The sequence below is a fragment of the Sorex fumeus genome, unplaced genomic scaffold (genome assembly GCF_029834395.1).
Source record: "Sorex fumeus unplaced genomic scaffold, SorFum_2.1 ptg000165l, whole genome shotgun sequence".
NCBI classification, from domain to species: Eukaryota; Metazoa; Chordata; class Mammalia; order Eulipotyphla; family Soricidae; genus Sorex; species Sorex fumeus.
The window spans coordinates 1,199,483-1,227,458 of NW_026606222.1; the positions used below are offsets into that span (position 1 = coordinate 1,199,483).

The 27,976-nt window shown below is 54.0% G+C and overlaps 1 protein-coding gene and 1 pseudogene across 1 annotated transcript; one reads left to right on the plus strand and one right to left on the minus strand.

Moving 5' to 3' along the window:
• The first annotated feature begins 2,366 nt into the window (after positions 1-2,366).
• On the plus strand, positions 2,367-27,188 carry GSPT1 (G1 to S phase transition 1). The gene is made up of 15 exons (XM_056107417.1): positions 2,367-2,657; positions 12,105-12,146; positions 12,235-12,276; positions 13,967-14,191; positions 15,227-15,260; positions 15,997-16,074; positions 17,047-17,227; positions 19,002-19,156; positions 19,277-19,417; positions 21,356-21,449; positions 22,149-22,229; positions 24,002-24,175; positions 24,893-24,982; positions 25,282-25,450; positions 26,681-27,188. The coding sequence occupies exons 3-15, from the start codon at positions 12,255-12,257 to the stop codon at positions 26,731-26,733; spliced, it is 1,497 nt and encodes a 498-aa protein (XP_055963392.1). The 5' UTR covers positions 2,367-2,657; positions 12,105-12,146; positions 12,235-12,254; the 3' UTR covers positions 26,734-27,188.
• On the minus strand, positions 25,801-25,914 carry LOC130016709 (uncharacterized; annotated as a pseudogene).
• Positions 27,189-27,976: the final 788 nt, after the last annotated feature.

The window sequence follows — 27,976 nt, forward strand, 5'->3', positions numbered from 1 at the left end:
TTGATAGTTAAGTTTTAGGCATAATGTTCTGACTCTCTAAATGTGGTCAAAACAAACAGCTCCTATTTAGAACTAGATTTTAGACCTCAGCATGAGGTTGGTTAAGCAGCATTTTATGTTCTGTGAATTCATGCCAATAACCCAGTAATCTAGCAAGTTAGTCACCCTTTGTAGGCACCTTGGCAGGGTAAAAAAAAAAAATGAGATGTTTTGTCTGTCACGGGCTCCTCCTGGGTGAGTTACAGGAAAAAGTGACAGACTCAGGGCAACTTCGCTTTCCCTCTCCTTTTTCTTATTTTTCCTTGGGCGTCGGTTGGGGCCACACCAGTGATGCTCAGGGCTTATTCCTGACTCTGCACTACAGGGATCACTCCTGTTGGGGTTCTAGGGACCCGATGAGGTGCCAGGCATGTAGGTCAGATGGCAGCGGCCCTCTTCTGGGCATGCTTTCAAGACTTTTAGGGTGGTTCTAAAAACAGCGAAATTCTACTTTCTCTACAGAAACTCTAGATGCAAAGATAGAAGGAACGCTTTGCTTTAGTGACTAAATAAGTAGTTGGATTCTTAGAACCTTAGGACTAGGGGCTGGAGCGACAGCATAGCAGCTAGGGCATTTGCCTTGCACACGGCTGACCCAGGTTCGATTCCCAGCATCCCATAGGGTCCCCCGAGCGCCGCCAGGAGTAATTCCTGAGTGCAGAGCCAGGAATAACCCCTGTGCATTGCCGGGTGTGACCCAAAAAGCAAAATCACAGATCACAGATCACAAATCATCCTGTTATTCGTCGATTGCCTCGAGCAGGCCCCAGTAACGTCTCCTTCATTCTAGCCCTGAGATTATATTCAAGGCTCTTTAGGAGAATGAGACCCATCATTGTTACTGGTATTTGGCATATTGGGTACGCCACGGGGAGTTTGCCAGACTCTGCCAGGTGGGCAGGCTACATTCAGGAGCCTGCCAGTCTGTCAAAGTAGGAATGAGATGTCATAATAAATGCCATTTTATTATGACATCTCATTCCGAAAAAGCAAAATAAATAAATAAATAAATAAATAGACAGAACCTTAGGACTAGAAATGACCTTAGAACTGTGACAATCTCATTTTTCAGGGGGGGAAAAAAAAAAAGAGTCTAGAGATGCTAAGGACCGCCCAAGGCAGCTGCTGAGAGCGAATGACCACTGGACACAGAATCCAAATTTTTGCGGACTGCCTGGTTTTATTTTGCGTGGATCTTTTTTTTTCCTTCCCTTCCGCTCCCAATGGGACACCAGGAGAAGAGTGCACCAAGACAACCACCCCCACCCCTTCACCTCGGGAGGAAGCTGGCTGCACCCCCTGCAAGCATCGCCCCCCGGGGTGGGCCTGGGTGCACGTGGGCGCCCGCGGGCGGTCCCGCTGCATCCTGCGAGGGCCTGGCCGGCTCGGGAGGGGCGCAGGGATGGCAGAGTCTGGACCCGGCCTTTTCCAGAGACGAGCCGGGCAGTGGGTCATTGCAACGCGGCCGCCGGCCGGTGCCCCGGGCCCGAGCCGCGCACTGCGGGGTTTCCGGTCCGGCCGCCCCCTGGGCCCGGGGCGTGCCGGGCGCCGGGCGTCGGTGCAGGGGAGGCGGCGGGTGGGCGGCATCGGGCCCGGGGCGGGGAGCGGGAAGGCGCCCAAGGGAGACGCACCAGGTGGGGCCCGCGGGGCGCCGAGGAGGAGGGGGCGGCCCCGAGCGGGGCGTGCGCCCTCCGCGGCCTCCCGCGCCCCCGCGCCCACCCGCCGCCGCCCGCCGAGGCCCTGCGGGGCCGGCCCCGCCCCCGAGCGAGCCGGTGACAGGTGGGGGCCGCCCCGGGGCGCCGCCGCCGCCGGCCGCCTCCGCGTGCGCGCGCGCGCGGCCTGCCGGGAGCGGGCGCCACTTCCGGCCGCCGCCGCCCGAACTCGGACTCCCGTCGGCCCCCGGGGCCGCGCGGGGGCTGCCGGGACTCGTAGTTCTCCCGGCCGGGGCTGCGGCTGGCCGGAAACGGGCCGGGCCGGGGCCGAGAACTACCGCGGCGCGGGTACGGGTGGCCGCGAGGGGCCAATCCGCGCCGGGCGTGGGGCCGGCGCGGCCGGAGGTGGTTGGGTGGGCGGAGATCCGCGCGCACCGACACGCGGAGGGTTGACGAGGCGCCGCCGCCGCCGTCGCCGTCGCCCTCGTCGCCCTCGTCCCCGTCGTCGCGAGCGGCCGGCGGAGCCCGAGCGAGGGCCGCGACGCCGCCGGGGCCCGAGTCGCCGCCGCCGCCGCCTCCGTGCCCGGCCCGCCCGGCGCGGCCTGCCCCGCGCCCGCCCCGGCCTCCCGCCCCGCGCGCACGCCCGGACCCGCGCACCCGCCCGCGCCCCGACCATGGACCCGGGCAGCGGCGGCGGCGGCAGCGGCAGCAGCGACTCGGCGCCCGACTGCTGGGACCAGGCGGAGCCGGAGGCGCCCGGCGCGGGCCCGGCGGCGCCCGAGGCCCCGCGGGAGCCCCTGAGCGCGGCCTTCGGCCGGCAGCTCAACGTCAACGCCAAGCCCTTCGTGCCCAACGTCCACGCCGCCGAGTTCGTGCCCGCCTTCCTGCGCGGCCCGGGCCCCGCGCCCCCGCCCGCCGCCGACCCCCAGCACGGAGCCGGCGGCGGCGGCGAGGGGGGCCCCGCGGGTAAGGGGCGCGCCGGGGCGGGCGCGGGGAGGCCGGGGGACCTGGACGCAAGTACCAGCGCCGGGTCGGGGCACGTGGCGGGCCGGGGGTGCGGGGTGGGGGGGCGCGGGGAGCGCGGGGAGCGCGGGGACCACCCCCCAGCCGTCCCCTCGGCCCCTGGACGCTGGCACTGCGCTCAGCCGTCCGGAAGGAATGAAGCCCGACGTGCCTCGCAACGCGCCCGCGGTGCAATTTTGGAAGAGGAAAAGGGGCCTGGTTCGGTCCGCCACGGCCTTATTATTATCATCATCATCATTATTATTATTTTTTTGATATGCATCTTCTTGGGAGGCTTGCAGAGGGTCGTGTGCGCCCCCCCCCCCCCCCGCTTCCTACCCCCACCAGTGTCGAGGCCAGGCTGGGGAAGGCTTTTCTTTTTTTCCTTTTTTTTTTTCCCTTTTTCTCCTTTACGGGGGACTCCGTTCCATTCTCGACGCGTGAAGTTCGCCCCCCTCCCCCCCATCTCCCCCCCTTATTTTCAGCTCTTTGGGGAGGGGCGCGTGCTCGCGCGCTCTGCTCCTCCTGCTCTGCCCCTGCGCCCAGGGACGCGGAGCGGTAATTTCTGTGGCCACCGGGCGCCTCTCACCTGCTGTCCTGCCCGCGGACGTGCTGTCCCCCGTCTCGGGGTCCCTCGGGATCCCCTGGGATCGCAGGCCCCAGCTCCGGCTGCTGCCCGGGGCCGAGTTTTTTTGCAGGGCCGTCGCTGCCCCTTGGCCCCGGTGGATGATGATGATGCGTGGACTTGGGGGTCGCAGAGGCAGAGGTCCGAGCCCACCCCGGGATCCCTGGACCTGGCAGGCCCCAGCTGCTCTTCTGGCGATGGACAATCTCTTTTCAAGACCCCGTGCCAGGGTCGCCAGGGTCGGAGGGGCTGGAGGTCTCTGCGGCTGTGGCTGGCTTTTGCGTCTGAGCGGTTTGGATTTGGTTGTTTATTGGTGGGTCATCTCCTAGGGGGCCCGAGTCTCTTCCTTGTGGACCGGGAACTTGGGAGCTTGTATTCACGAGCCTGGATCCAGCCCTTTTGGCTGCCCAAGCAGGTTCCCCGGCAGATCCTGAAAGCGCCTGCCCCCAGCCGTTTCCTTCCTGGCTACCCAGGAGCCCTGGACTCCGTGTCCAGCCAGGCCACAGCCTGGTACCCCACTGGGGGACCAGGCTTGCCTCTTACCAAGAGGACCGTCGGCTCTGGTCCTGGTACTTGCTGAAGCAGATTTTACTCTCCCCCCTGCCCCCTGTTGCTCTACTCGCTGGAGGCCTCAAAATGTGTAAGGGAGTGGTCCGGCAGGGACCGGAGCATAGTCCAGCGCGGAGAGGGCCTGCCTTGCATGCAACTAGCCAGCTTCCACCCCCAAATGTCCCGTGTGATCCCAGGTGTGACCCCAAAACAAAAAAAAAATCACCCAATTTTTTTTCTTTTTTAGTAAAAGTCTATTTTCAATGTCGCTGGCTTTTCCAGCTGTTTCTCAAAAATGCTGGGTAACTTTGCTTGGATTTTTTTTTTCCACTCATGGTGGTGCCTGGGTTTGAACTCCAGCCCCTGGCACTGCATGTCTCCCTAGCCCACGGGAGGGAAGAAACAAGGAAAAAACACCCACGGTTTGTAAAAAGAATGGGGTTTCCCACGTGGAGTCCCCTTGTACGTGGCTCTCGCTTCTGTTAGTGTTGCAGTGCCCTCTTGTCTGTAAAATTCTGCCTGTCGGACAATATTTGGAAGTAACACTGAGGTTAAAGTTTAGAAAATGGGAACGACCGTCTCTCCAGCTGTTCTATGCCGCCTGGGATCACTGCTGGTGACACTGGCCAGGGGACCAGGTGCCGCTCTGGGCCTGCCCCAGGGCCACCTCTGTTCTGTCAGGGAATTGAACTCAAAGCTTCATGCATTCTGCCCCTTTGTGGTTGCCCCACTCTTTTTTTTTTTTTAATAATAATGAGGTAAATGACAGAAACCAAATTTCTTTATTGTTAAGCCATTGCTGAAATGGTGCCAGGTGTGTATTGAACCGGGCTACTGTCATTTTTCATGGAAAAGGGCTGCTTATCGCCTCATTTGAGGGCCCACACCCAGTGGTGCGCAGGGGCTTGAACCCGCAGCCCTCTCTGAAGCGCCTTTGTTTAAAAACCGTCTCTCGTGCCACCATAGAGCAAAGCACTTCTACCCGCGTGGTTCACCTTCACGGATCGGCAGCCCTTCCCGTCGGCTTCCAGAATTTGGGATCCAGTTGATCTTGGTCTCTGGAAATTTAGTGCCCGTTTCCAAGGAGATGGTGTAGGCAGGCCTTGTTGAAGTGTAATTAAGTGTAAGTGGTTTGAGTACATTTTCTTCAGAACCAAATTGACTCGAGTGATGACCTGCAAAGTGTAGTGGCCCTGAAATGAATGGAAGACAGGAGGGATACGTGTACGGGGCAGACGGTTCCTTTCCTGGGCAGGAGAGTTGATATTGGGCGTAAGGCACTTGATTTGGCTGATCCGGTGCGTGACCCCTGAGCACAGAGCCAGGAGGAAGCCAGGCACTGCCAGGTGTCCATGTACCCCACCCCCCAAAAAAGACCAGTTTATTTTTTTCCTTTTCTTTTTGGGTCACACCCCAGCTATGCTCGGGGGTTACTCCTGGCTCTGCACTCAGGAATTACTCCTGGCGGTGCTCAAAGGACCATACGGGATGTCGGAGATTGAACTTGGGTCAGCTGCGTGCAGGGCAAACATGCTGCCCACTAGAAGACCACAGTTCCTTTGAACACTTTCTGTGACACACGCTTAGACCGTGCCTGGTGTTCAAGGGCTGTTCCCAACTTTTCGCGTGAGACCACTTCCCGCAGGGACTGCCGGGACCGTCGCGTGGCCGTTCTGTGCTCCGACCCACTGAGCCGTTTCCCTGGCCCCGGTCTTGTCGTGAGCTGAGAAACAGGTTTAGCCATGTCCCTTTGGTGCGCGGTGTCTTTGTCTGTGTGGACTGCTGCGTCGAAGGCAGAAACTGCCTCATAAGCCGAACTTGACTGCTTGTGGGTTGTAAACAGAACATCGCCACTCGTGTTTCTCGAAGCAGAAGGTTGGGCCTTACGGAGCCTGGGTAGGCTGGGGACCCTGGTTCAGGTGGCCCGCTGCTGTCTCAGCAAGGGGCAGCACCGACTCCGGCTTCTTTCCTAAAGATACTGACCCGCAGATACTCGCCCTCAGTGCCCCCCAAGCCCACGGCAGACACTGTTCCTAGAGCCTAGGGTTTTGGCATGTGACTGGGTGGGGGCACACACATTGGGGTCGGGGTTTGCTCCCCCCACCCGCCCCAGCGCTTCCTGCCAAACCCGCACCCTTAGGACGCCTGAGGGGAGGACTGGGCCCCAACACCGCGGCTTGTTTTGTGTGGGGGGGGCCTCCCTGGGCAGTCCTGGGGCTGGCTTCAGCCCGCCCTTTTTATTCTGTCTCTGTTCATCTTTTTGCTCTGGGGGCCACACCCAGCGATCCTGGTGCTGGGAGAAGCGTCTTGGGCGATTCTGTGTATATTAGTTTCAGTCTTCTGCTTTTCTGGATTCCTCATGTGGAGAAGACCCGGGCGATACATTGTTCAGTCTTTGAGCTGCTCTGGCTCCATGGGGAAGTGGCTTTTGGTGGGAGGTGGCGGTGAGCGCGGTGCTTGAGGACCCTAGATGAGTTGCCAGGATTCAGCCAATGTTAAGCCCTATCCCATCTCCCGGGTGGCATATAACCAGAACCTGACGGTGGCCCAAGGACCCTCGCAGAAAGGGGCCAGGACCTGGGCTTCTTTCCTCAAGCCGCTGATCCCCTTGGGGGAGGGGGGGTACATCGCACCCTGCCCTCTACCCTCAGCTCCTACCCCAGTAGAATTAATTACTTTTTTTTTTTTTTTCAGTTTTTCTTGTTTTGTTACTGTCTGGGGGCCAGGCCCGACAGTGCTCAGGGGTTACTCCTGGCTCTGCACTCAGGCATGGAACCCGGGTTACTGCGTGCCAGTCAAGCGTCCTCCCTGCTGTACCATGGCTGTGGCTGGCCCCTTCCATTCATGGGGGTTTTCTTTCATTTTGTTTTTTGTTTTCTTTCTGGGTCCCACCCAGCGATGCTCAGGGGTTCCTCCTGGCTCTGCACTCGGGAATCACTCCCGGCGGTGCTCGGGACCATCTGGGATGCTGGGAATCGACCCCGGATCTGCCACTTGCAAGGCGAACGCCCTGCCCGCTGTGCCATGGCTCCAGCCCCTCCCTCCATGTTTTCAGTTCCCCTTCCCGTCCCCCCTTTCTGCTGCTGGGAGCTGATTGAGGCTTTCCTGCACACTTGGCGGCTGTGCTTCCCGGGGCCACCAGCTCCCCTGCACGGGCGGGAGAGGGCACGCTCTGAGGATGCCAGGGTCCCAGACGGCCGTCGGTGAGTGGGCTTGAGAATCAGGCTTCCGGCCCCATGCTTGCCGGGCAGGCTTGTGCCACTGAGCCCGCCCTGGCCCACCGCGCTACCTTAGTTCTGATTTGTTTGGGGGCCACGCGTTGTGGTGTTCAAGGGGGTTCGAGGCTCCACCGGCCTTGGTGCTGTGCACCCAGCCCAGAGCCCCCACATCCCCTCGAGTGCTCCCTCTGCACGCCGAGAGCCCGGTGCTACTGTCGCTTTCCAGCAAGCTTAGCACCAGTCGGCCCGGTTACCTCTTGGGCGCTTGAATTCAGGATTTCATCATTCTCCGAATTTTTTGGCTTTTTAAAAATCTGGGGCCTGAGAGGTAATGCAGCAGCTAAGGGGCTCGCCTTGTGCACGGCTAATGCAGGTTAGGGTTCCAGCGTCGCTTGTGGTCCCCTTCGTCCTCCGAGAGGGACTCCTGGTGCAGAGCCAGGAGCAAGCCCTAAGCACTGCTGGGTGTGGCCCCAGCCCAAAATAATAATAACCCTTTGGAGGCAGAATCTGGCCGCCAGTGGGGCTGGGATGATAGTGTGGCCGGGAAGTCACTTGCCTTGTGTGCAGATGACCCGGATTCAATCCCTGGCATCGGAGATGGTTTGCCAGACCCTGCCAGGAGTAATTGCTAAGCGCCTAGCTAGAGTGACCCAAGTATCAGATGCGACCCATAAACCAAAGACTAAATAAAAGGATTCGGTCACGAGTTGAAAGTCGACTGTTCTGGGGTCCTCACATTCCTCTCACCCCACAGTTACTTAAAAGTTGAGTCGTGGGAGCTCGTGCCATAGCACAGTGGATGGGGCGTCTGCTGAGCATGTGGCTGGCCTGGGTGTGCCCCCCCTTGCCGTTTTTGTTTGTTTGTTTTTAATTCAGGTTTTGTCCTGGTTTTCAGTAGATTTTGACAAAGATTGGCCATAGATTTATTTTTCTAGAGTGGTTCTGTTTTAAGAAGGGAATTCAGGTTTATCCGGCCCTTGTTTCAGTGCCCCCATTTGGACCAGTTCCCTTTTTGATCTCAGTGTGTAAAACCAGTTCACCTGCTTTGAAGGCGAGAGAAATGCTTAGTAAGGACTCGGTGAGGATCTTCACTTGCCCGAGTGGTGACTCCAGATTCCAAACCCTGTTTCGCCTGGGTCACGGGAACGAGCTGGCTTGAGAAGCTCGGCACTGGGGCCACAGCTGTGGGCCAGCCTCACACGCAGTCAACCCAGGTTGGATCCCCAGCACCACCAGGAGTGACCCGTGAGCATCGCTGGGTGTGACCCAGAAAGCCGAGGGGCGGGGAGAGGCGGCAGCAGCAGCTGCTCGGGGTCCGTCTTGTGCTCGGTGGCTTCTTGCTCTCGGGTTCCCGGGGTCACCAGGCCACCCAGCGCTCTGTGGGCTGCCTGCATCAGGCTATGGCTCAGTCAGCAGGGACCGTCCCCTTACCTTCCTGTGTGTTACTGGAAGCGTCAGGGATGCTTCCTAAATAAGAGCACCTTAGGGTTGTTGGGGAAGGAGAGGAGGTTGTTCTTTGTCTACAGAGAGTCCGTTCGGGTTGCTGGAAGGCCCAGCTTTGTAACAGAACGATGGGCCCAGAGAGCACCAGGGCTCAAAGAGACCCTCGCAGTGTTAGTCTCATCTTCACATAAAGAAGCCAAAGCTGGGACTGGAGGCCTGGGGCAGGGGCAGGGTGTTTCCCTTGTGACCAAACCCAGTGCTGCGTATGTTTCCCCCAGCTACCGTATGTTCTCCTGAAATACTGCCAGGAGTGGGCCTGAGTGTCTGCAGGTGTGGCCCAATACCATTGTCCCGTGGTCCGCAAGAATCCAAAGCCCGAGGCGAGTGGCTAGGTGAACACTCCAGAACTGATAATACTGAGGTGACAGATCCTTTCCTTGGATTACATTTCCTTGGATTTGACATTCAAAGATCTAGGGGCATGCCGGAGCAATAGAACAGCAGGGAGGGCTTTGGCCTTGCACACGCCCAACCTGGGTCTCGATCACCAGCATCCCATAGCACTGCCAGCAGTCACTCCTGAGTGCAGAGCCTGGAGTAACCCCTGAGTATGCTGGGTGTGGCCCAAAAAGCAAAAAAATAGATTTCAGGGGCCAGGGAGACAGCCCTGGGGGCTGAGTGGAGACCCTGGATGCCAGAGGCCTGGCTGGACACCCAGAGCACTGCAGGGCATGTCCCTAGAACCTAAACAAACAGAAGCTGAGTTTGACTGAGACAGTCCTGCGGGCATGGACGGGGCACTGCACCATAGCTGACCTGGGTGGTGCAAGTCTCACTGCAGCAGTGCATGGGCTGGAACTTGGCTCCGTGGTGGGGCCCTGGGTTTGATGCCCTGACACCGGAATTATTGACTATTTGTGGTGATGGAGAATTGCTTCTGCATTTTAGGAAAGACTTCCTGAAGTACCCTAAAGTGAATACGTGTGACAGCTCTGTTTCCCAGTACCTGTCAGGTGCCCTTCTATTTGTAGAGTGTTAGGTCACGGGGGGTGGCACTCCGCGCGGCCCCTAGAGGACGCGGACTGCAGGTAGAACCCGGGCTCCTGCCTGCAGCGTGTGCGCTTGGCCCCGGGGGCTGGCGCTCGGGCTCCTGGAGTGGCAGGTCATCCAAGGCGGAGGCGGGGGTCACCTCTCTCGTGTCTGCGGAGCGTGCCAGGGACCTGCTCTTCCCGGTCCTAATTGGTGCATATTTTGTATGCCCCCGCAATTTTTGGTGGATGGTACGGTCATGTGACCTCATCGAAGGGCGGACTTCAGTGCTGGGGGGTGCGGGCACTTGGGATGTCTGGGGCCAAGCCTGCTTTGGCTTTGTGCAAGGCTGGTGCCCTGCCCGCTGCACTCTCTCTCTGCACCTCCTCCCCATTTCTTTTTTGCTTGGGGGGACGCTCAGCAGAGCTCAGAGCTTACCCTTGGCTCTGCACTCCGGGATCACTCCTGGTGGGGCTCAGGGGATTGTCTGGGGTGTCGGGATTGAACCCAGGTCTGTGTGCTAGGCAAGAACCTTGCCCACTGTGCTCTCTTGCCAGCACCCGCATTTTAACAACTTCGCTGTCTAGGCCATCCTCTGTGCCCAGGATCTCTGGTGCCGCGTCATTGACGGCTCATTCACCTCCCTTGATTGCCAAGTCTGCAGGACCAGATAATCCTGCAGGACCAGGGAATCGGTGGCACACTGGGGTAACTGCCCCCTGAAGTGATTGCTCGAGGTGAGGGCGTGGTTCTGAGAACGGAGGACGCCTTTGAAAGAAGATGCTTCAGTGATTCCATTCCTGGGGGGCTCGCTCTCTGCCCTGTGCCTAGTAGACTTGACCCCAACAGGCTCACTGGTCTTCAGGTAGCTAACCAGGAACGGGCTGTGGTGTGCACCCCGAGGAGACGGGAGCGGCCTGAGGAATCCCCACCCGCCTGAGCCAAGGCCCTGCTCCGGCCTAGGAAGCTTTCTCCGACTATGGGCGACTCCTCTGGGGAATTGCTTAGTCTTGGATTCTTGGGCAGACAATGTTCGAGGGGCCTGAGGTTGCTCACGGCAATACTCAGCTGACTATGCGGGCTCCGTGATTCAGTGCCCAGCGACACAGCTAGGCTAGGGTCATGTCGTGCCAGCTTAACCCTGGAGTTGAGCATGTGGTCGCGTATCTCCACCATTGCCGCTGCCTCCCGGACCTGGGGGGCTTGAAGGACGGGGGTGACCCTTCTACTAGATGCTGGACCTGGCTTTGGTTTTTTTCCTTTTTTTTTTTTTTTTTTTTTTTTTTTGGTTTTTTGGGTCACGCCTGGCGATGCACAGGGGTTCCTCCTGGTTTTGCACTCACTCCGGAATTAACTCCTGGCGGTGCTCAGGGGACCATATGGGATGTTGGGAATCGAACCTGGGTCGGCCGCGTGCAAGGCAAACGCCCCCCTGCTGTGCTATCATTCTGGTCCCCGAGACTGCGTACGGCCCCTTACCGTGTATTTGTGGGAACTATCATTACATATATATGAAGCATTACCTTCTCTCAGATTCTAACCTTTATTTAGCAAATAAATCTTAAAAGCTGAAGTTGGGGTTTTGTTTGTTTTGCGGTTTGGGGACTGACCATACTCAGTCCTGCTCGGGGGCTCTTCCTGGCTCTGCACTCCAGAGTGAGCCTGCATTGTTTAGGGGACCGTGTGGGGTGCTGGGGGGTTCAAATCTGAGCCTCAACACATGTATGCAGGGCAGGCGCCTCACCTGCCTGTTGTGTGTCTGGCCCCCGGTTGCCTGTGGAGCACACGAAGGAGGAGTTCGGGAGAGTCAGGATGCTTTGATGATCCATTTCGGTTGCTGAAGATGTTTCATTTATTCGTATTTTGTCTTTCTTTCCAGAACACTCACAGTGTTTTGAGGGTCATTCTCAGTGCTCAGGACCATGTGGTGCCAGGGATTGAACCTGGGACTCCCACACGCAAAGCAGGTGTTCCAGCCCTGTGCTGGAAACATTTCCAAATCGTCAGTAATTAGACAGATCTAGTACAGAGGGAGGTGCTGGCATCACATACGGAGCCCCAAGAATCGTCTGGGGGTCCCTGAGTACAGAACTAAGAAAAGCCCTTTGGGGCACAGCTGGGTGTATCCAAATCCCCACCCCCTCCCAAAATAAAAATAAGAAACAATAAAAGGTTCTATGGTGGTATATTCCTTAAGTAGGCTACATAAGCCAACGTGGCCGACCCGAGTTCGATTCCTCCGCCCCTCTCGGAGAGCCCGGCAAGCTACCGAGAGTATCTCGCCCGCACGGCAGAGCCTGGCAAGCTCCCCGTGGCGTATTCGAGATGCCAGACACAGTAACAACAAGTCTCATGATGGAGACGTTACTGGGCCCGCTCGAGCAAACCGATGAACAACGGGAGGACATGACAGTGACCAGCCACATAGAGACTTTGGACTTTGAAAACCTTTGTGAGTGCCGTTGAAGTTGACTGTTGAAGGTTTCGTTGTGGCACTGAACTCCTTTTTACGCTGCCTTTTAAGTAAAGTTTATTTCCATTACACAGCGCCCGGGGATCCTTCTCAGGAGGAGCCATCGTCGTGTGAAGGTAATTTCCGATCCGCGATCATGGCCTGCCTGTGGTGCCCAAGGCTAGACGCCGCTTTGTAAATATTATGTCTCCATTTCTTGTCTAGGTTCGAACTCAGCTGTTAGCATGGAACTTTCAGAACCTGTTGGTAAGAAAATGTCTGACCCTATTAAACAGTCATGTGAAGCTTTCTCTCTCAAGATTGAAAGTGCAGGGGCCGGAGCGAGGGTACAGTGGGAGGGCGTTTGCCTTGCACACGACCGACCCGGGTTCAATCCCCAGCATCCCATATGTTCCCCTGAGCATCACTGGGTGTGACCCAAAAAGCAAGAAAAAAAGATTGCAAGTACAAATGTTCTGGAGTTCTGGTAATTGCAGGGCCTTCGTTTCAGACCAGTGTTGGGGCCGTTGCCATTCGGGTTGGCATAGGGCTTAGCATTCTGGGATAACCGCATTAATGATGGCAGCGCATGCAAGGAATTGAGTTCCAGAATAACGCTGAAGTCTGCTTTAACAGATGATGTTTGTTCACAGAATTCCCGAACTTCCTCCTAGAGCTTTGTTCTTTCCGTTTTGCACAGGGGTGCATGATCTCAGCCCAGTGGCCGTGTGCAGTGGGATGGCTCTAAAACCTTGCACAGGGGCTGGAGCGATAGCACAGTGGGTAGGGCGTTTGCCTTGCATGCAGCAAACATGGCCGACACAGGTTCGATTCCCAGCGTCCCATATGGTCCCCCGAGCACCGCCAGGAGCAATTCCTGAGTGCATGAGCCAGGAGTAACCCCTGAGCGTCGCCGGGTGTGACCCAAAAAGCAAAAAAAAAACCTTGCACATCGGAGGCTGGTGCTCTGCCAGGTAGGGCACATCTAGCGGGTATTGGGGTCCGTTCCTGGGCTTCCCACGTGCAAAGCCTGTGCTTAACCCTTGGAGCTATCTCTCCAGTCTAATGTGATTATTCTTACAGAGCTTTAAAGGTCCAGGGCAATGGTACAGTAGGGAGGGCGCTTGCCTTGCATGCTGCCGACCTGGGATTGATCCCCGGAACCCCAGGTGGCCCCCTGAGCACTGCCAGGTTTAACCCAAAATTTAAAAAAGCTTTATAGTGCCGTGGCATGAAAGTTGATACCGGGGCTGGACATAAGACAGTGAGCTAGGTGCTTGCCTTGGGTGTAGCCGACCCAGATTTGATCCCTGACAGTGCCGGGTGTGAACCAGAAAACGAGAGGGAAATCGATGTCAGAGTTGTATTCCTTGCCAGAGACACGCACAACGAAACTTCAGGCCAGAGAAACGAGCAGCGGGGTTAAGGTGTCAGTGCCCTGCCTGCGCCTGGCCCAGGGTCCATCTGTGGTCCTGGTGGCCTATGACTGGGACTGAGCAGCGCGTGTCTTCGGCCCTAGCGTTGGACCTTCTGGCCGAGTTGGCCGAGAATCCCCACGAGTGGCCTGAGCCCTTCCCACCCCGCCCCTGCAAGAGAAGAAAAACTCGTGTCTGCCACGTTTTTCTTGTTTCCTGTTGTTTACATATTTTTCATTTTTGTTTCTGTTTGGGAGCCACGCCCGCAGTGCTCAGGGGTCCCTCCCGGCTCTGCACTCGGGAATGACTCCTGACGGTGCTCGGGGGACCCTATGGGATGCTGGGAATCGAACCCGGGTCGGCCGCGTGCAAGGCCAACGCCCTGCCCGCTGTGCTATCGCTCCAGCCCCCACGTGAAAGATGTTTCTGCTTAAGTGTCACACCAGATCTTCTGAAATAGAATGCTGGTTGTCTGAAAGTCTCCGTTGTATCCAGAACGCGTATCCCTTCCAGCACTAAATCCGGTCCTCTGGTCTCGGTAGAAAACGGAGAGACAGAAATGTCCCCAGAAGAATCCTGGGAGCACAAGGAAGAGCTCAGCATGGAGCCCCGGAGCGGGGGATCCTCCGGAGACGCGCGGCCGGCCGAGGAGAGCGCCCAGGAGATGATGGAGGAGGAGGAGGAGATCCCCAAGCCAAAATCGGTGCTCGCGCCTCCGGGGGCCCCGAAGAAAGAGCATGTGAACGTGGTCTTCATCGGGCATGTTGGTGAGCTGCCGTCAGTAGCAGGATGGTGGGCTACGCCAGGGAGTGTCACAGTCTCTGTCTGTGTTGAACAGAAGAGGGTTCGGGGTGGTTTTGTGTTTGTTTTTGCTTTTTTGGTCGCACCTGGCGATGCACGGGGATTACTCCTGGTTGTGCACTCAGAAATTACTCCCTGGCAGTGCTCGGGACCATAGGAGATGCCGGGGATTGAACCTGGGTCGACCGCGTGCAAGGCAGATGTCCTGCCCGCTGTGCTATCGCTCCAGCTCTGGTTTCTTCTTCTTCTTTTTTTTTTTCCTTAGCTGGCAAAAAATTGCCGGTGCTTTAGTTCTTCGAAGTTGAACAGATCAGCAGTTTCATAATGAAAGCTGGGGGTTTATTTGTAAGTCCTGCATGATGAGTCTTGGACCACTTACTGCGTCCTGGAAGAGGCAGGTCTGAGTTTTGTCTGTGTGAGCTCAGTTGCCTGTCGATTTCGTGGCCCTGCCGCCACCGGGGCAGCTGACTCCTGTGTAGTGTAAGGAATGAGCGATTCCGAGTCATTCCTAAGTGGCTTCTCGGGTTACTGGTTTGGTACAGAAAGCGAAACAAGACCTTGTTTAGTTGACTCGGCTTGACCTGACCCCAGATTGCGAGGGTCATGTGCACCTCCCCCCTTTCCCCTCCATTCACTGCATATGATGGAGGGACGCGCCTGAAGGTGTTGAGAGAGAGACAGTGGGCCTGGCCCGAGCCCCCAGCCGCACGCCTCGCTCTCTGGGGCTCCCTCTATCTTTTTCTGGCCCTCCCCTCCCCTAATGCTGAAAGCCAGGGAGTAACAGAATTGAACTGCCGGTGAAGTAGTTCTAATTTAGAACTGAGCTGCAGAGAATTCTAAAAGGCGCGTCTTGTCAAGGGAAGGGCACCGCGTGTCCTGCCCCGTCTTTTCGGTCGCTTTTGCAAGACTTGCGTGCCGGAGGCTGACGTCCAGTGCTGTTGGTGTAGCTGGGAGCTGGTGGTCTGTTTGGTATTGGTTGCTGATGCTGATGTTCCTTTCAGATGCTGGCAAGTCCACCATCGGAGGGCAGATAATGTGAGTATGTTGCTTCTTGGGCATTTTAAACGCGGGATGTGCCGTGATACAGAGGACATGGAGAAGCTGACACGTGCCCTGGTCGACGCTAGAGGGTCTTTCTCCGTTCTCATTTTCCTGGGGCTCATAATAAACTGCTCTTCTGTTTAGCGTGTGGACTTCTCCTCTCTGTTTTTCGGACTTACTCAGAGAGACAGATATCCTCTGGCTGACCTGCCTATACTGAAGAAACCAGGAATGAAAACCCCCGGGTTGGCCTTTAGTTGAGATGTAATCAGTACCAGACTTCTGATGAAAAGGTCTTATATTCCTAACCCTTCCTAATTTTATTTGTGCCATCGGGGCCTCTGGGATAAGATACTCAGGCCACAGTGCTCTTCCCAGAGTGTCCTGTCAGGGACCCGCCTTCTTAATATAGGCGGGGTTACATGGTAATGTGATCATGACGCTATCTGCCAGCATTCACCGCTGTAGTGACATGTCTCTCTCTCTCTCTCTCTCTCTCTCTCCCCCCCCCCCTTTACATCGGGGGTGAGTCTATAATTGTGATTTTTCACTGCCTTTGTGTGGGGGAGGTGATTTAAGACCATGTAATACCTTTTCAACAGAAAGTCCATGATTATTTTAGGGTCCATTTTGACTTTACAGTGGCTGTTTTCTGGAGTTGAGGCTCCCCTTAGCTCTAGTTTCTGTGGTTTCGCTAATTTGTGAATAATGAAATGTCCAATGTTTTTAGGTATTTGACTGGAATGGTGGATAAAAGGACACTTGAGAAATATGAACGAGAAGCTAAAGAGAAGAACAGAGAGACTTGGTATAGAGCAAACTTCCTGACTTGAAACATCGCTTCTGTGGGAACACTGTCCTCTTTTGTTTTTGGTCACCCCTGGCGACGCACAGGGGCCACTCCTGGCTCTGCACCCAGGAACTACCCATAGCGGTGCTCGGGGATACGGGATGCTGGGGATCAGGGATGCGGGTTGCTGGGAATCGAACCTGGGTTGGCCGTGTGCAGGGCAAACGCCCCACCCACTGTGCTATTGCTCCAGCCCCCAGACACTCCGTTTTAAGGAGGTGCCCATGACCAGCCCACGCCTGCTATTCTGGACTTGCACTGAGATGGCTTTTAATGGCAAAGCAACACAGTTGAAAACTTGATTATTATTATTTTTTTTTTTTCTTAGTTTGGCTCACACCTGGCAATGCACAGGGGACACCTCTGGCTCTGCGCTCAGGAATTACTCCTGACAGTGCTCAGGGGACCCTGTGGGATGCTGGCAGTCGAACCTGGCTCGGCCAAGTGCAAGGCAAATGCTACCTGTTCTTCTGTAGCTCCAGCCCCTAAAATTGAAAACTTTAGCAAGCATCTTTTGTTTCCAAATGGTGACTAGTGGAGCCAGTTTTTTTTTTTAAATGCCCTTTGTCATTTGTATTACACATGTGCCCAGGTGATAAAAGTTAAACATGGGGCTTGGAGAGAGAACACAGCGGTTAAGGCACTTGCCTTTGCATGCGACTGACCCCAGTTTGAATTCCTGGCACCATGTGCCCCCGGAAGCATTGTCTGGTATGAGCCACGCCCCGAACCTCGACCCCCTCTCAGATAAAAGAAACATAAAGGAAATGGATTTTACCCACATTGACATTGGTGCTAGGTATTTTTTCTATCAGAAAGTGTAATTTTGTAAACAGTCTTTACTTATAAAAACACAAAGTTGTGGATATATGTGAAAACTCTGAGTTTGGACTACAGTTATGCTCTTCCCGTTTTATTTTAATATTTCAGGTACTTGTCTTGGGCCTTAGACACAAATCAGGAAGAAAGAGACAAGGGCAAAACAGTAGAAGTTGGTCGTGCCTATTTTGAAACAGAAAAGAAGCATTTCACAATTCTGGATGCCCCTGGCCACAAGAGTTTTGTCCCGAATATGATCGGTGGTGCGTCCCAAGCTGATCTGGCTGTCCTGGTAAGACATTTTTCATTCTCTCGTGCACTATTAGAAGCCCCACTTAAATGATGGATATTTGAAGTTGTGCTTAAAAAACCTGGCAAACATAGTGAACGTAGTCACAGTTCTCTCTGTTTTCGTTTTTTCTCATTGGGGGCATACCTTGCAGTGCTCGCGGCCCATTCCTGACTCTGTGCCCAAAGGTCGCCCCTGGCTTGGTTTGGGGGACCGTTTGCAGTGCCGGGGCTTGAACCTGGATCTGGCACATGCAAGGCAACACACACACACACACACACACACACACACACACACACACACGTGCTATTGCTCCAGTCACCCCATTCCCTATTGTCTGTAATCTGCCGGAAGTCTTTGTAATTTATAACGTTTATTAGCTTATGGATGAAAAGGTTTTTCATTCTTATTTTCTATTACTGCGTCAGAACTTAGTGTCCTTTTTTTTTCTGCTTTTTGGGTCACGCCTGGTGGTGCGCAGGGGTTACTCTTGTCTCTGCACTCAGGAATGACTCCTGGCGGTGCTCAGGGGGCCCTATGGGATGCTGGGAATCGAACCCGGGTCGGCCGCGTGCAAGGCAACCGCTCTGCCCGCCGTGCTATCGCTCCAGCCCCAGGACTTAGTGTCTTTTTAAGCAATGATTTTTCATTAGGCATTGTCAGTAAGAAAATGAGTAAGTAAGAAGTTAGTTGCAGGAGAACTTGCTGGGTGCTGAAGTAGGGGAACACAGCGATACATACAACTTTTTTTGTTGTTTCGGTTTGGGGCCACACTTGTCAGCGCTCAGCGCTTATCCTGCCTGCGCAGGGATCGAACCCAGCTCACTCGTGCGTGAGGCAAGAGCCTTTCCCACCGGACTCCCACGCCAGCCGGGCCACACCCAGCGGTGCTCAGGGGTGACCCCTGGCTCTGCCCTGGAGAACTGCTCCTGGTGGTGCTCAGGGGGCCTCATGGGATGCTGGGGATCGAACCTTGGTCAGCCGTGTGCAGGCTAGTGCCCCTCCCACTGGACTGTCCCCCTCAGAGCCTCTTGGCCGAGAACAGTCTGGCCTGATCTGGCCCAGGGTACTATGCGGAGGAAAGGTGACACCAGCCAGGCCAGGCAGATCAGCTCCCTGACCCTGGAGGTCAGGAAATTAGTGTCGCAGCCAATTACTTTGCAGGAGGTGGGGGGTGCGGGGTCAGTTCACAGCCACTAGTTCACATACTTATGTGACCCCTAAAGCATCCAGGCATGCTGGATTGGGGGGGGGGCTGCAAGAAAAACGTAGTGACTGTTAGACATTGAAGCTGTTAGAAAGATTTGGTAGTATTCATTCGTTTCCTTCTGTTTTCTTTCGTAACGCATCTGATCCAACTGAGAGGTATTTTAAATTATAGACGTGTCTTCATGAGGGCCAGAGTGATAGGACCGCAGGGAGGGGGTGCTGGTCTTGCACGAGCTGACCCGGTTCTATCCTCAGCACCCCTGGCCGGTCTCCGAAGCACCGCCAGGAGTAAGTCCTGAGCCCAGCCAGCTGTAACCCCCAGAGAAACAAAAAGGTCTGAAACCGGGACCGGACTGATAAGACAGTAGGGAGGACGTTTGCCGTGCATGTGGTCGACCTGGGTTTGATCCCCGCTGGCACCTGATGTGATCCTAAAGCACCCCCAGGAGGGATTCCCGAGTGCAGAGCCAGGGGTCAGCCCTGAGCATTGCTGGGTGTGGCCCAAAAAGCAGAAAGCCAAAGAAAGGTCTTCCTGAATGTATAGAACTAAACTGCTGCTTTGGAATAGGTGATTTCTGCCAGGAAAGGGGAGTTTGAAACCGGATTCGAGAAAGGGGGCCAGACCAGAGAACACGCGATGCTGGCGAAGACGGCGGGCGTGAAGCACCTGATCGTGCTCATCAATAAGATGGACGACCCCACCGTGAACTGGAGCAATGAGAGGTGGGCCGAGGCGGCCGGCGTGTGTTCTGCGCTTTCTCCCCCCGCCCCCAGACCTAATGTAACGACAGAGCTTGAATGCTTATGCTTTGGATTTTGACGATCATTTATGAATATCCCCAGATACGAAGAATGTAAAGAGAAGCTAGTGCCATTTTTGAAAAAAGTCGGCTTCAACCCCAAAAAGGACATCCACTTCATGCCTTGCTCGGGTCTGACGGGCGCGAACCTCAAGGAGCAGTCCGATTTCTGTCCCTGGTACAGGTGAGTGCTCCTTTGGTCCTGGGGAGGCACTTGGGGGGGGGGGGGGGGACTGTGGCTGCGCTCACAGTGCTCAGGGGTCGTTCACGGCCACAGGGCTTGGAAGGAGACCGTGCAGCGGGTCCCTCAGTTCCTGAGCGTCTCCAGCCCCGAGGCAGGCTCCAGGGGCTGGGGAGATACTCTGATGCTTTCCATGCTGGGGGCCTAGGTATGGCTCAGAAACCGAAAGCCAAACTGAGCCAACAAAGGGCCAGGACTTTTGTCCAGCTTGTCACTGGGTTGGCGTGGTTGCTGAGTTGTGTGTGCTAGGACCCGAGTTCTTGGAGAGTGGACGTGCAGGTGTTTTTTCATTTCATTGCGTGATGCTGGTTTCGTTTCGAGTGTGCGTACAGTGTGATAGCTAGGAATATTTTAATTCACTAATTAAAGGTTAACCCTGGGGCCAGAGCAGTAGTATAGCAGGTAAGGCTTTTGCTTGCACGCAGTTGACCTGGGTTCAATCCCTGGCATCTCAGAGGGTCCCAGGAGTAATTCCTGAGGGCAGAGCCAGGACGAGCATCACTGGGTGTGATCAAGATGCAAGAGAAAAAGGGCTAACCCTGCTATTTCCCCGTGCTGTAATTTTAGTTCTGCGTTTGTTTACTCATGTACTTAATTTAGGGTTTCGTTGTAGGGTGTTGGATTTCTTTGGGTTTTTTCTTTTTTTTACCCTTTGGTGAAGTCTTGATTACCGTAATTTTGCAAGTTTTCAAATTGGGAAGTCATCTGTTTATTCTTAACCCTCCAAGAGTGTTTTTGCTGTCCCTTCAATTTCTTCAATTTTTATTTGAATGTTTAGGGTGTTTTTTGGGAGGGTTTTTTGGGATTTTTTTTTTGCTTTTGGGTCACACCTGGCGATGCACAGGGGTTACTCCTGGCTCTGCACTCAGGAGTGTCCTGGCTGGCAGTGCTGGGAATCAAACCCGGGTTGGCCACGTGCAAGGCAAACGCCCTACCTGCTGTGCTCTCTCTCCAGCCCCTCGGGTTAATTTTTACAGGAGCAATTGGGAGTTAAAATGAGCTTCGTTAACACTATCTGTCACTGGGACACACCGCTGCCTCAACAGTACTACGTTTTCCGGTCCATGGAATGAAGAGGAGGACAGGGGTCGGGGCCATCCCTCTGCTCAGGGTTGCTCCGCGTGGTGTGCAGGGAGCCTTGTGGCCTGCGCCACCAGGATCGGCCTCGTAGACAGTCAGCATTTCAGCCCCTGGTCTCTCTCTCTGGCCCCATCCGATGGCCTTTTGAAAGTGAAATTGTGGGCTGGAGCGCTCAGATCGCAGGGAGAGTTTTTGCTGCCTTGTCTGCAGCTGAACTGGGTTCGATCCCTGGCACCCCATGTGGTCCTGAGCACCGCCAGAAGGGATCCCGAAGCACTCCTGAGTGCAGCCCAAAAACAAAAGTGAAATTGCTTATATAACCCTAGTTCCAAATAATAGAGATATTTTATTGGAACAGGTTTTCTATGTTTCTCTATGTCTTAATAGTCCTGGTAGTTTTTTCGTTATTTTGAGACTTTTATTGTGTTTTTTGTACTTAGAATTTGATGACTAGATAACATGCACTGGATATTAAATTAGTACATAGATAGACTGCAGATATCAAGTATTATTGTAACCGTGTTTTTGTGGCGAGTTACAAGTCGTGCATCTACTGACTTTTTTTTTTTTTTTAATTTTTTTTTGCTTTTTGGGTTACACCCGGAGATGCACAGGTTTTACTCCTGGTTCATGCACTCAGGAATTACTCCCGACCGTGCTCAGGGGACCATATGGGATGCTGGGAATCGAACCCGGGTCTGGCCGCGTACAAGGCCCTACCCACTGTGCTATCACTCCAGCCCCACTACTGACATTTTAGAACTTCTGTTGACTTAAATGGCTTTGGTTCTGTATTTTCAGTGGATTACCATTTATTCCGTATCTGGATAACTTGCCAAACTTCAATAGATCCGTCGATGGACCAATCAGGCTGCCAATTGTGGATAAGTACAAGGTACCCAGATATTTAAGAAATTGGGTTTTGTGGGATATGAAATAATGGTTTTGTTTTTAAGTATAAAAGGGACACATTTATTGATGTTGTTATTTAGTGGGTAGACCATGATTTATACAGATAGCTTGTTTAACAATTTCCCAGTGAGTCCGTGAGCACTTTGGGGGGTGTTGGGCAGCGGTGGTCCACGTCCAGCAGTATTTGGGGGACCTCCCCCACGTAGGGCATGCCCTCAGTTCTTTGATCTGTATCCACCCCTGAGTGCTCATTGGAACCAGAGTCTCCGCAGTATTGGCGGCTAATGGCTATTTTGTTTGAAAAGCCAAATTGTTTGGGGTTGCAGAGAACCGCAGGTCAAGAGCCGGCCCTTGAGTGAACCCCAAGTACAGAGCCAGGAGCACGCCCGGTTGGGTGTCCACGTGTACCCTAGCCCCCCAAAATCAGGCATTCTCTCTCTTGATTTTCCATATGGGTAAATGGTGTTAAGATTTTGCTTGGGGCTGTAAAACTTACATTGAATGCAGCCAACCTGGGTTTGATCCCCCACGTCCCGTTTGGTCCCCCGGGTACCACCAGGAGTAATTCCTGAGCACAGAGCCAGGAGTAGCCCTTCTGAACATCGCCAGGTGTGACCCACAAAGAAATTTGAAAAAGGAATGAAAGTTTAAGATCGGCTGTCTGTCTCTTTTCCCTCAACAGGACATGGGCACGGTGGTCCTGGGGAAGCTCGAGTCGGGATCCATCAGTAAGGGCCAGCAGCTTGTGATGATGCCCAACAAGGTAAGAGCCGGCCCTCAGCCTCAGGGCCGCTTTGCCGCGGGGTCCGGGGGGCTCAGTCTTTCACCGATGCCATAAACTCGATGCCACACAGTCAGGTGATTGCTGAGTCTGGTATCACTTAGTCAAGTGCCACTTCCGGTTGGCTAGTTGTGGGCAGTAGATGGGTCCATGGCTTTACTGTATTGGTTGTTGACCCACCGCTCGGCATCCAGGAAGCTGCTGTGCAGAACCAGCACAGCGCAGAAACCAACCGCAAAGCCCGTGATATTCAGGAAGGTGGGATGGTTGTCGGTATATCTGGGCGGGAACTCCTCTTGGCTGCGTGTTTGTGTCTACCCCTCAGTCCTGGTACGGAGCCTGGTGGGCAAGCGTGAGTCTCTGGCTGGGGCGGCAGAATGTTCCCCCTCTGGGCCGGGTCGCAGGAGCACGTGTGGCCGAGTGTCGGCTCGGAGCAGCGGCCGGAGCTGCCGTGGGGTGGGGGCGAGCAGTGGCTGGAGGGTTCTGGAGGATTCTGGTGTGAGGCCAGTCGGTGGGTCCTGGTCACTCGGCCTCTCTGGTCTCAGTGGCCAATGCTTTGCCTTCTGGCCCATGCTTTTAAAGTCCGAAGTATCTCCAGGGACAGAAATGAATAAAATATGGGGATGCTCGTGACAGCTGCGTTTATTCCTTCCTAGTCAAGTGCTCTTGTTGATTTTTTTTTTTTTTTGGCATTTCGGGTCACACCCAGCAATGCTCGGGTTCCTCCCGACTCTGCCCTCAAGAAGGATCGAACCCGGGTCAGCCACATGCAAGGCAAACGCCCTCCCCTCTGGGCTGTCGGGTCGGTTCCCGTATGGTTCTTAAGTTGAGTGGTGCAGAGTTTTGAGAGGCGCGTGCCAGCCCTTTGAGCTTTTGCTTTGTTTTCTGTTCTTGTCAGGGAGTAGCCTGGCTGTGCTCCGGTAGGGGACACCAGAGGTGACACCAGGGTCGCCAGGTGCCAGGCAGAGTCTCCTCCGAGACCCTGCGGCTCATACCCGGGATGGAGAAGGTAGTGGAAGCCGTTTGTGTCGTCAGAGCCTGAATTTCCTTCTTGCCATAAGTCAGATCCTATCGTCAGAGCTTAATTTGAAAAAGAGATGGGAAAGGCAAATGCTAGCCTGGACTGTGCTCTGCTTGGGAGTTGTTAGGTTGGGGTACGGAAAAGATGACATTTAATCAGCACTTGTATTTGGAGGGTGTGATTTTCAGGAAGCTCATGTCCTATGAATATAATCAGGTTTCATACCAGCGGCGCTATTTTCAGAGTGAAGAGATGGCTTCAACGTAGGGTGCGTGCAAGTCCCTGGGTTTGCATGCTGGAACTGCGGGGCCCCCACACCCGCTGGGGATGGCCCTGAGCCCTGCACCTCTGCAGGGTGCACAGCTCACCTGCCAGTAGCGGGAGCACCAGCGGGTGTGGCCCGTGTACAAAACAAGAAAGAGTTTGATGGGCTGGAGTGATACTACAGTGGGGAGGGCGTTTGCCTTGCACACTGCTGACCCGGGTTCAATACAGGGTCCCCTATAGCATCCTATAGGGTCCCCTGAGCATCGTAGGGTGTGACCCAAAAAGAAAAAAAAAACATTGGATCCCTGTCACAACCAGAGAGTGAGACTCAGGGGCCCTTAGGGACTGTCCTGGTGACATTAAGTCTCAGCAATTGTTCCCTAAAGCCTCTGCTCTGGGTTTCTTTCCGTGACGTTACATTGCAGTGATTGTTCCCTAAAACGTCTGCTCTTGGTTTCTCTTTCAGCACAACGTGGAAGTCCTTGGAATTCTTTCTGATGACGTGGAAACCGATTCCGTAGCCCCTGGTGAAAACCTCAAAATCAGACTGAAAGGAATTGAAGAAGAGGAGATTCTTCCCGGATTCATCCTTTGTGATCCTAATAATCTGTGTCACTCTGGACGCACGTTTGATGCACAGGTGAACCTGACAGCCATAGTTCAGCGGTCGGGTCCAAACAGAGTCACTCTGTTCAGTCCCTTTGTGCTGAACACTGGTGGCAGGCCCATGACCGCGGAGGGGTGTGAAGGGGAATGAGCCGTTCCAGGTGCCAGAAATGCGTGGTCTCTGGGCGAGGAAGCTTCGCTCTCTGGCTGTTGAGAAATGGGGAGCGTTTGGCAGTTTATGTCCCCAAAAAGCAAGTGGCAGTAGGTGAGCAGCCGTGGAGAACTTCTGGGGTGGGGGGTTACGAGGAAAGGCAGTGTCGGGGCGAGGCAGGCTGAGGAGACGCGCGTGTGCGCTTGGACGGGTCGGCAGGCCAAGCTTCGTGGACGTCCCACGTACTGCTGTGCGGAGAATCTTGTCGTAGTTTATTCATTTTTCAGTCGAAGCAAAATAAAACTTTATTTTTTAGCGTTTTTGAGAATTACGTTAATTAGAATTGATAGGCTTACAGTGAATTCTCACATCGATCCCTGGTTTCTTCTCTCTGCGGTATCGTTGATGACTTTTTTTTTTATTTTACTGAATTCCTCTCAGCAAATAGCCCTTTTTTTAAAAAAGAAAATATATACACGCATATATCTTTTTTTCCTTCTCGAATCACTGTGAGTTACAGTCACGAAGCTTTCCTGGGACCCTCGGGGACACTCCGGTCTGTGCTTGCCGAGGGCTCAGGATCGTGCGTTTCTCTGACAGATCGTGATCATAGAGCACAAGTCCATCATCTGCCCCGGCTACAACGCGGTGCTGCACATCCACACCTGCATCGAGGAAGTCGAGATCACAGTGAGTCTCTGGAGGGCTGGCCGGTTACTTTAAGATGGTTTGGGGGGTGCTGGATGGGGGGGGGGGGGGCATATATTTTGTTTTCGCTTCAGGCCGCACCCAGCTGTGCTCAGGGTTACTCCTGGCTCTGCGTTCGGGGGTCACTCCTCTGGCTCTGGGCGCGGCGTGAGGGGCTGGGGCTGGAGCTCGGGTCTGCCGTGTGCCTGACCCTGCCTGCCGGACAGTCGCCACGGCCTCCGGAGTGTTTTTTGGCGTGCCTTTTCGTCTCCCTGATCTCCCGTCGCCTTCGTCTCGGCTAGGCCTTAATCTGCTTGGTAGACAAAAAGTCCGGAGAGAAGAGCAAGACCCGACCCCGTTTCGTCAAGCAAGATCAAGTGTGCATTGCGCGCCTGAGGACGGCTGGGACCATCTGCCTTGAGACCTTCAAGGACTTCCCTCAGATGGGTCGCTTCACCTTAAGAGACGAGGGTAAGCTGCGTCGTGGTGACACTGCGTGTTGCAGGGGCAGAATGAAACTCAGAGTGGACAGAATGAACTTTCTTGCAGTAGCGTTCTGGGCGTAGGAGAGAGAATATCGAAATCTCTGTTTTGTTAAGTAAGTCAGGTTTTTAGTTGCTGTTGTTTGAGCTTTCCGCTTAGTCTCATTTTTTAGTGAAGCAAAATAGCTTTCACTGAAAGAAAATTACTTAGAAACATTTTAGGAGAAAGAGGACTTGTTTTTTGGGGTTTTTTTTGTTTTTGTTTTTGTTTTAGTGAAACACCATGAGTTACAGTTATAGACTTACAAATTTTTGTGCTTGGGTTTCAGTTATACAGTGATCAAAAATATTCGCTTCACGAATTTGCATGTCATCCTTGCACAGGGGCAAGGATGCTAATGTATGGCCCCTGTATCGTTCCAATTTTAGTATATGTGCTGCCGAAGCGAGCACTTGGTTTTTGTTTTGAGGCCGTAACTGGCACGCTTCCGGACCCGTTGTGGTGCTGGGATTCTAACGGGTCAGCTTCTGTGCCATCCCCAGCCCCTTGAACTGGGGTTGGAGGAGGATGTGTTTGGTTCGGCTTTGGGGTCAGTCTCTGTTGGTGCCAGGCCAGAGTTGATGGTCCAGCAAGTTGGGCACTTGCCCGGCTTCTCACGCGGTTCCTGGAGCACCACCAGGAACGGTTCCTGAGTTCAGAGCCAGGGATGATCTCTGGCCATCGCCGCGTATGCGGCCCCAAAAGTCAGAAACAAAACATGAGTGCCCAGTGGTCCCGGGGACTGCTCCTGCCCTGAGCCATCTCTCAGCCCTGAGGCTGCTTGCTTGGTTTGAACTAAATTTGATGGGGCTGTAATGAGGTTTGTCCATTTCTGCCTACTTCTGGGTGAAGCTGGACATTTCTTGCAGCAATAGTTTCTTTCATATCTTGATAACATCAAAACATTTCTCTGTGATAAGACAGCAGGTCGGGCGTTTGCCTTGCACGTGGCCAACTCAGGTTCAATCCCCAGCATCCTGTATGGTCCTCCGAGCACCACCAGGAGTGATTCCTGAGTAACCCCTGTGCCTCGCCAGGTGTGACCCGGAAAGCAGAAAATAAATAAACCCGACTGAGAGGCATGTTGCCATTGTAAAATAGATTTTTCATGGTTGAAAGTAAACTCTGTAACCTTGCTGTTACCTACTGAAAGGGTGTCCTTAAAACTTTCCTTTCCAGGTAAGACTATTGCGATTGGAAAAGTTCTGAAACTGGTTCCAGAGAAAGACTAAAGCATTTTCTCGATGACCCTGCACAATGCTGTGAGGAAAAGTGACTGCAGAAGCCGACTTCACACCGCCTTCTCTTCCTTTCTGCCCGTTGACCAGCCTCTCCCCATACTTCGCAAAGAGAAAATTCACAGCAAAAGTCCACATTATGTCAGCTTTCTCATATTGAGAGCTCTGCTATGCCACTGTTGAATTTCTCCCGGATTTTTTTTTCTTTTTTTTTTTTCTTTTCCTCTCCTCAAACTCCGCTTCCTTGGACAGATTTGGCAATAGCTTTGTAAGTGATGTGGACGTAGTTGCCGACAATAATGAAACCCTACAGGAATTTTTTATTTTCCATTTCCCGTCTAGGCATCCTTCGTCTCTTTTCCCCAGGGGGATCATTCGGACCGTGCGTGCGTGTGCACACGTTTCAGAGACAACCACCATGTTAATAAAATATTCGATTTGAAACCTTTTTCGGTATTTGAATTGCTTTGGAATAACGTTTTTTAATCTGGATAGAACAGTGTTGCATTCGCTATTTGACTTGACCAAGTAATCGAAGACATTTTATCGCTTGGATTTTTTTCTAAACTCCCTCCCTGTCCACTCCTTCCGGTGACGCATTTTACAGTGTTCCCGTTGGTACCGAAGGCAAGACTAGGACTGGCCCCTCTGGCGGTCAGCATGGACTGAATCGGTGGCACCGTTCCATCAGTTCCTTTCTGCCCGTTTCATAATTTAACATTGTGTCTGACACTCATAAGCTGTTCTACATACTGTCGTTGGCATAGGCATAATGAAGTGTGCCCTGACCCAAAATCCCATGAGCTCCTTAAAGTAGTGGACTTTATGTCCCCCCCAAATTGAAGCCTGGCCAAAACGCCTTCCTTAGTATTTTATCAGTGCTGTACACTTCCGGTCTGGACACCGTCTCCGTGACAGCACCAGACGTACGGATTAAGCAGTTTTTTCAAGGCTGAGCCATCCCTTGCTGGTTGCTGCTGACGACAGTCGGCAACTGAGGCATCGTCAGAATCTGCATGCTGAAGTTAACGCTAAATGCGATCAAGCACAGAGTCAGTTACTGGGAATTTGTTTTTCTTAAGTGTCAGTGGAATTTGCTCAACCTTGAGACAGCTGAACCACAGTGCAACGTTCTGGGTGCTTCAGACTGAAGGTGAATGTCCCACAGTGATTCTCGTCAAAGGCTTTGACCTTTTTATGGCAGCAAATGGGAAATGGGACAAGTTCTGGCTTATGG

Coding starts and splice junctions, on each gene's coding strand:
- GSPT1 (XM_056107417.1), top strand. CDS start 12,255: ATGGAACTTTCAGAACCTGTTG. Junction 12,277..13,966: donor GGAACTTTCAGAACCTGTTG/GTAAGAAAATGT, acceptor TGGTCTCGGTAG/AAAACGGAGAGACAGAAATG. Junction 25,451..26,680: donor CTTCACCTTAAGAGACGAGG/GTAAGCTGCGTC, acceptor TTTCCTTTCCAG/GTAAGACTATTGCGATTGGA.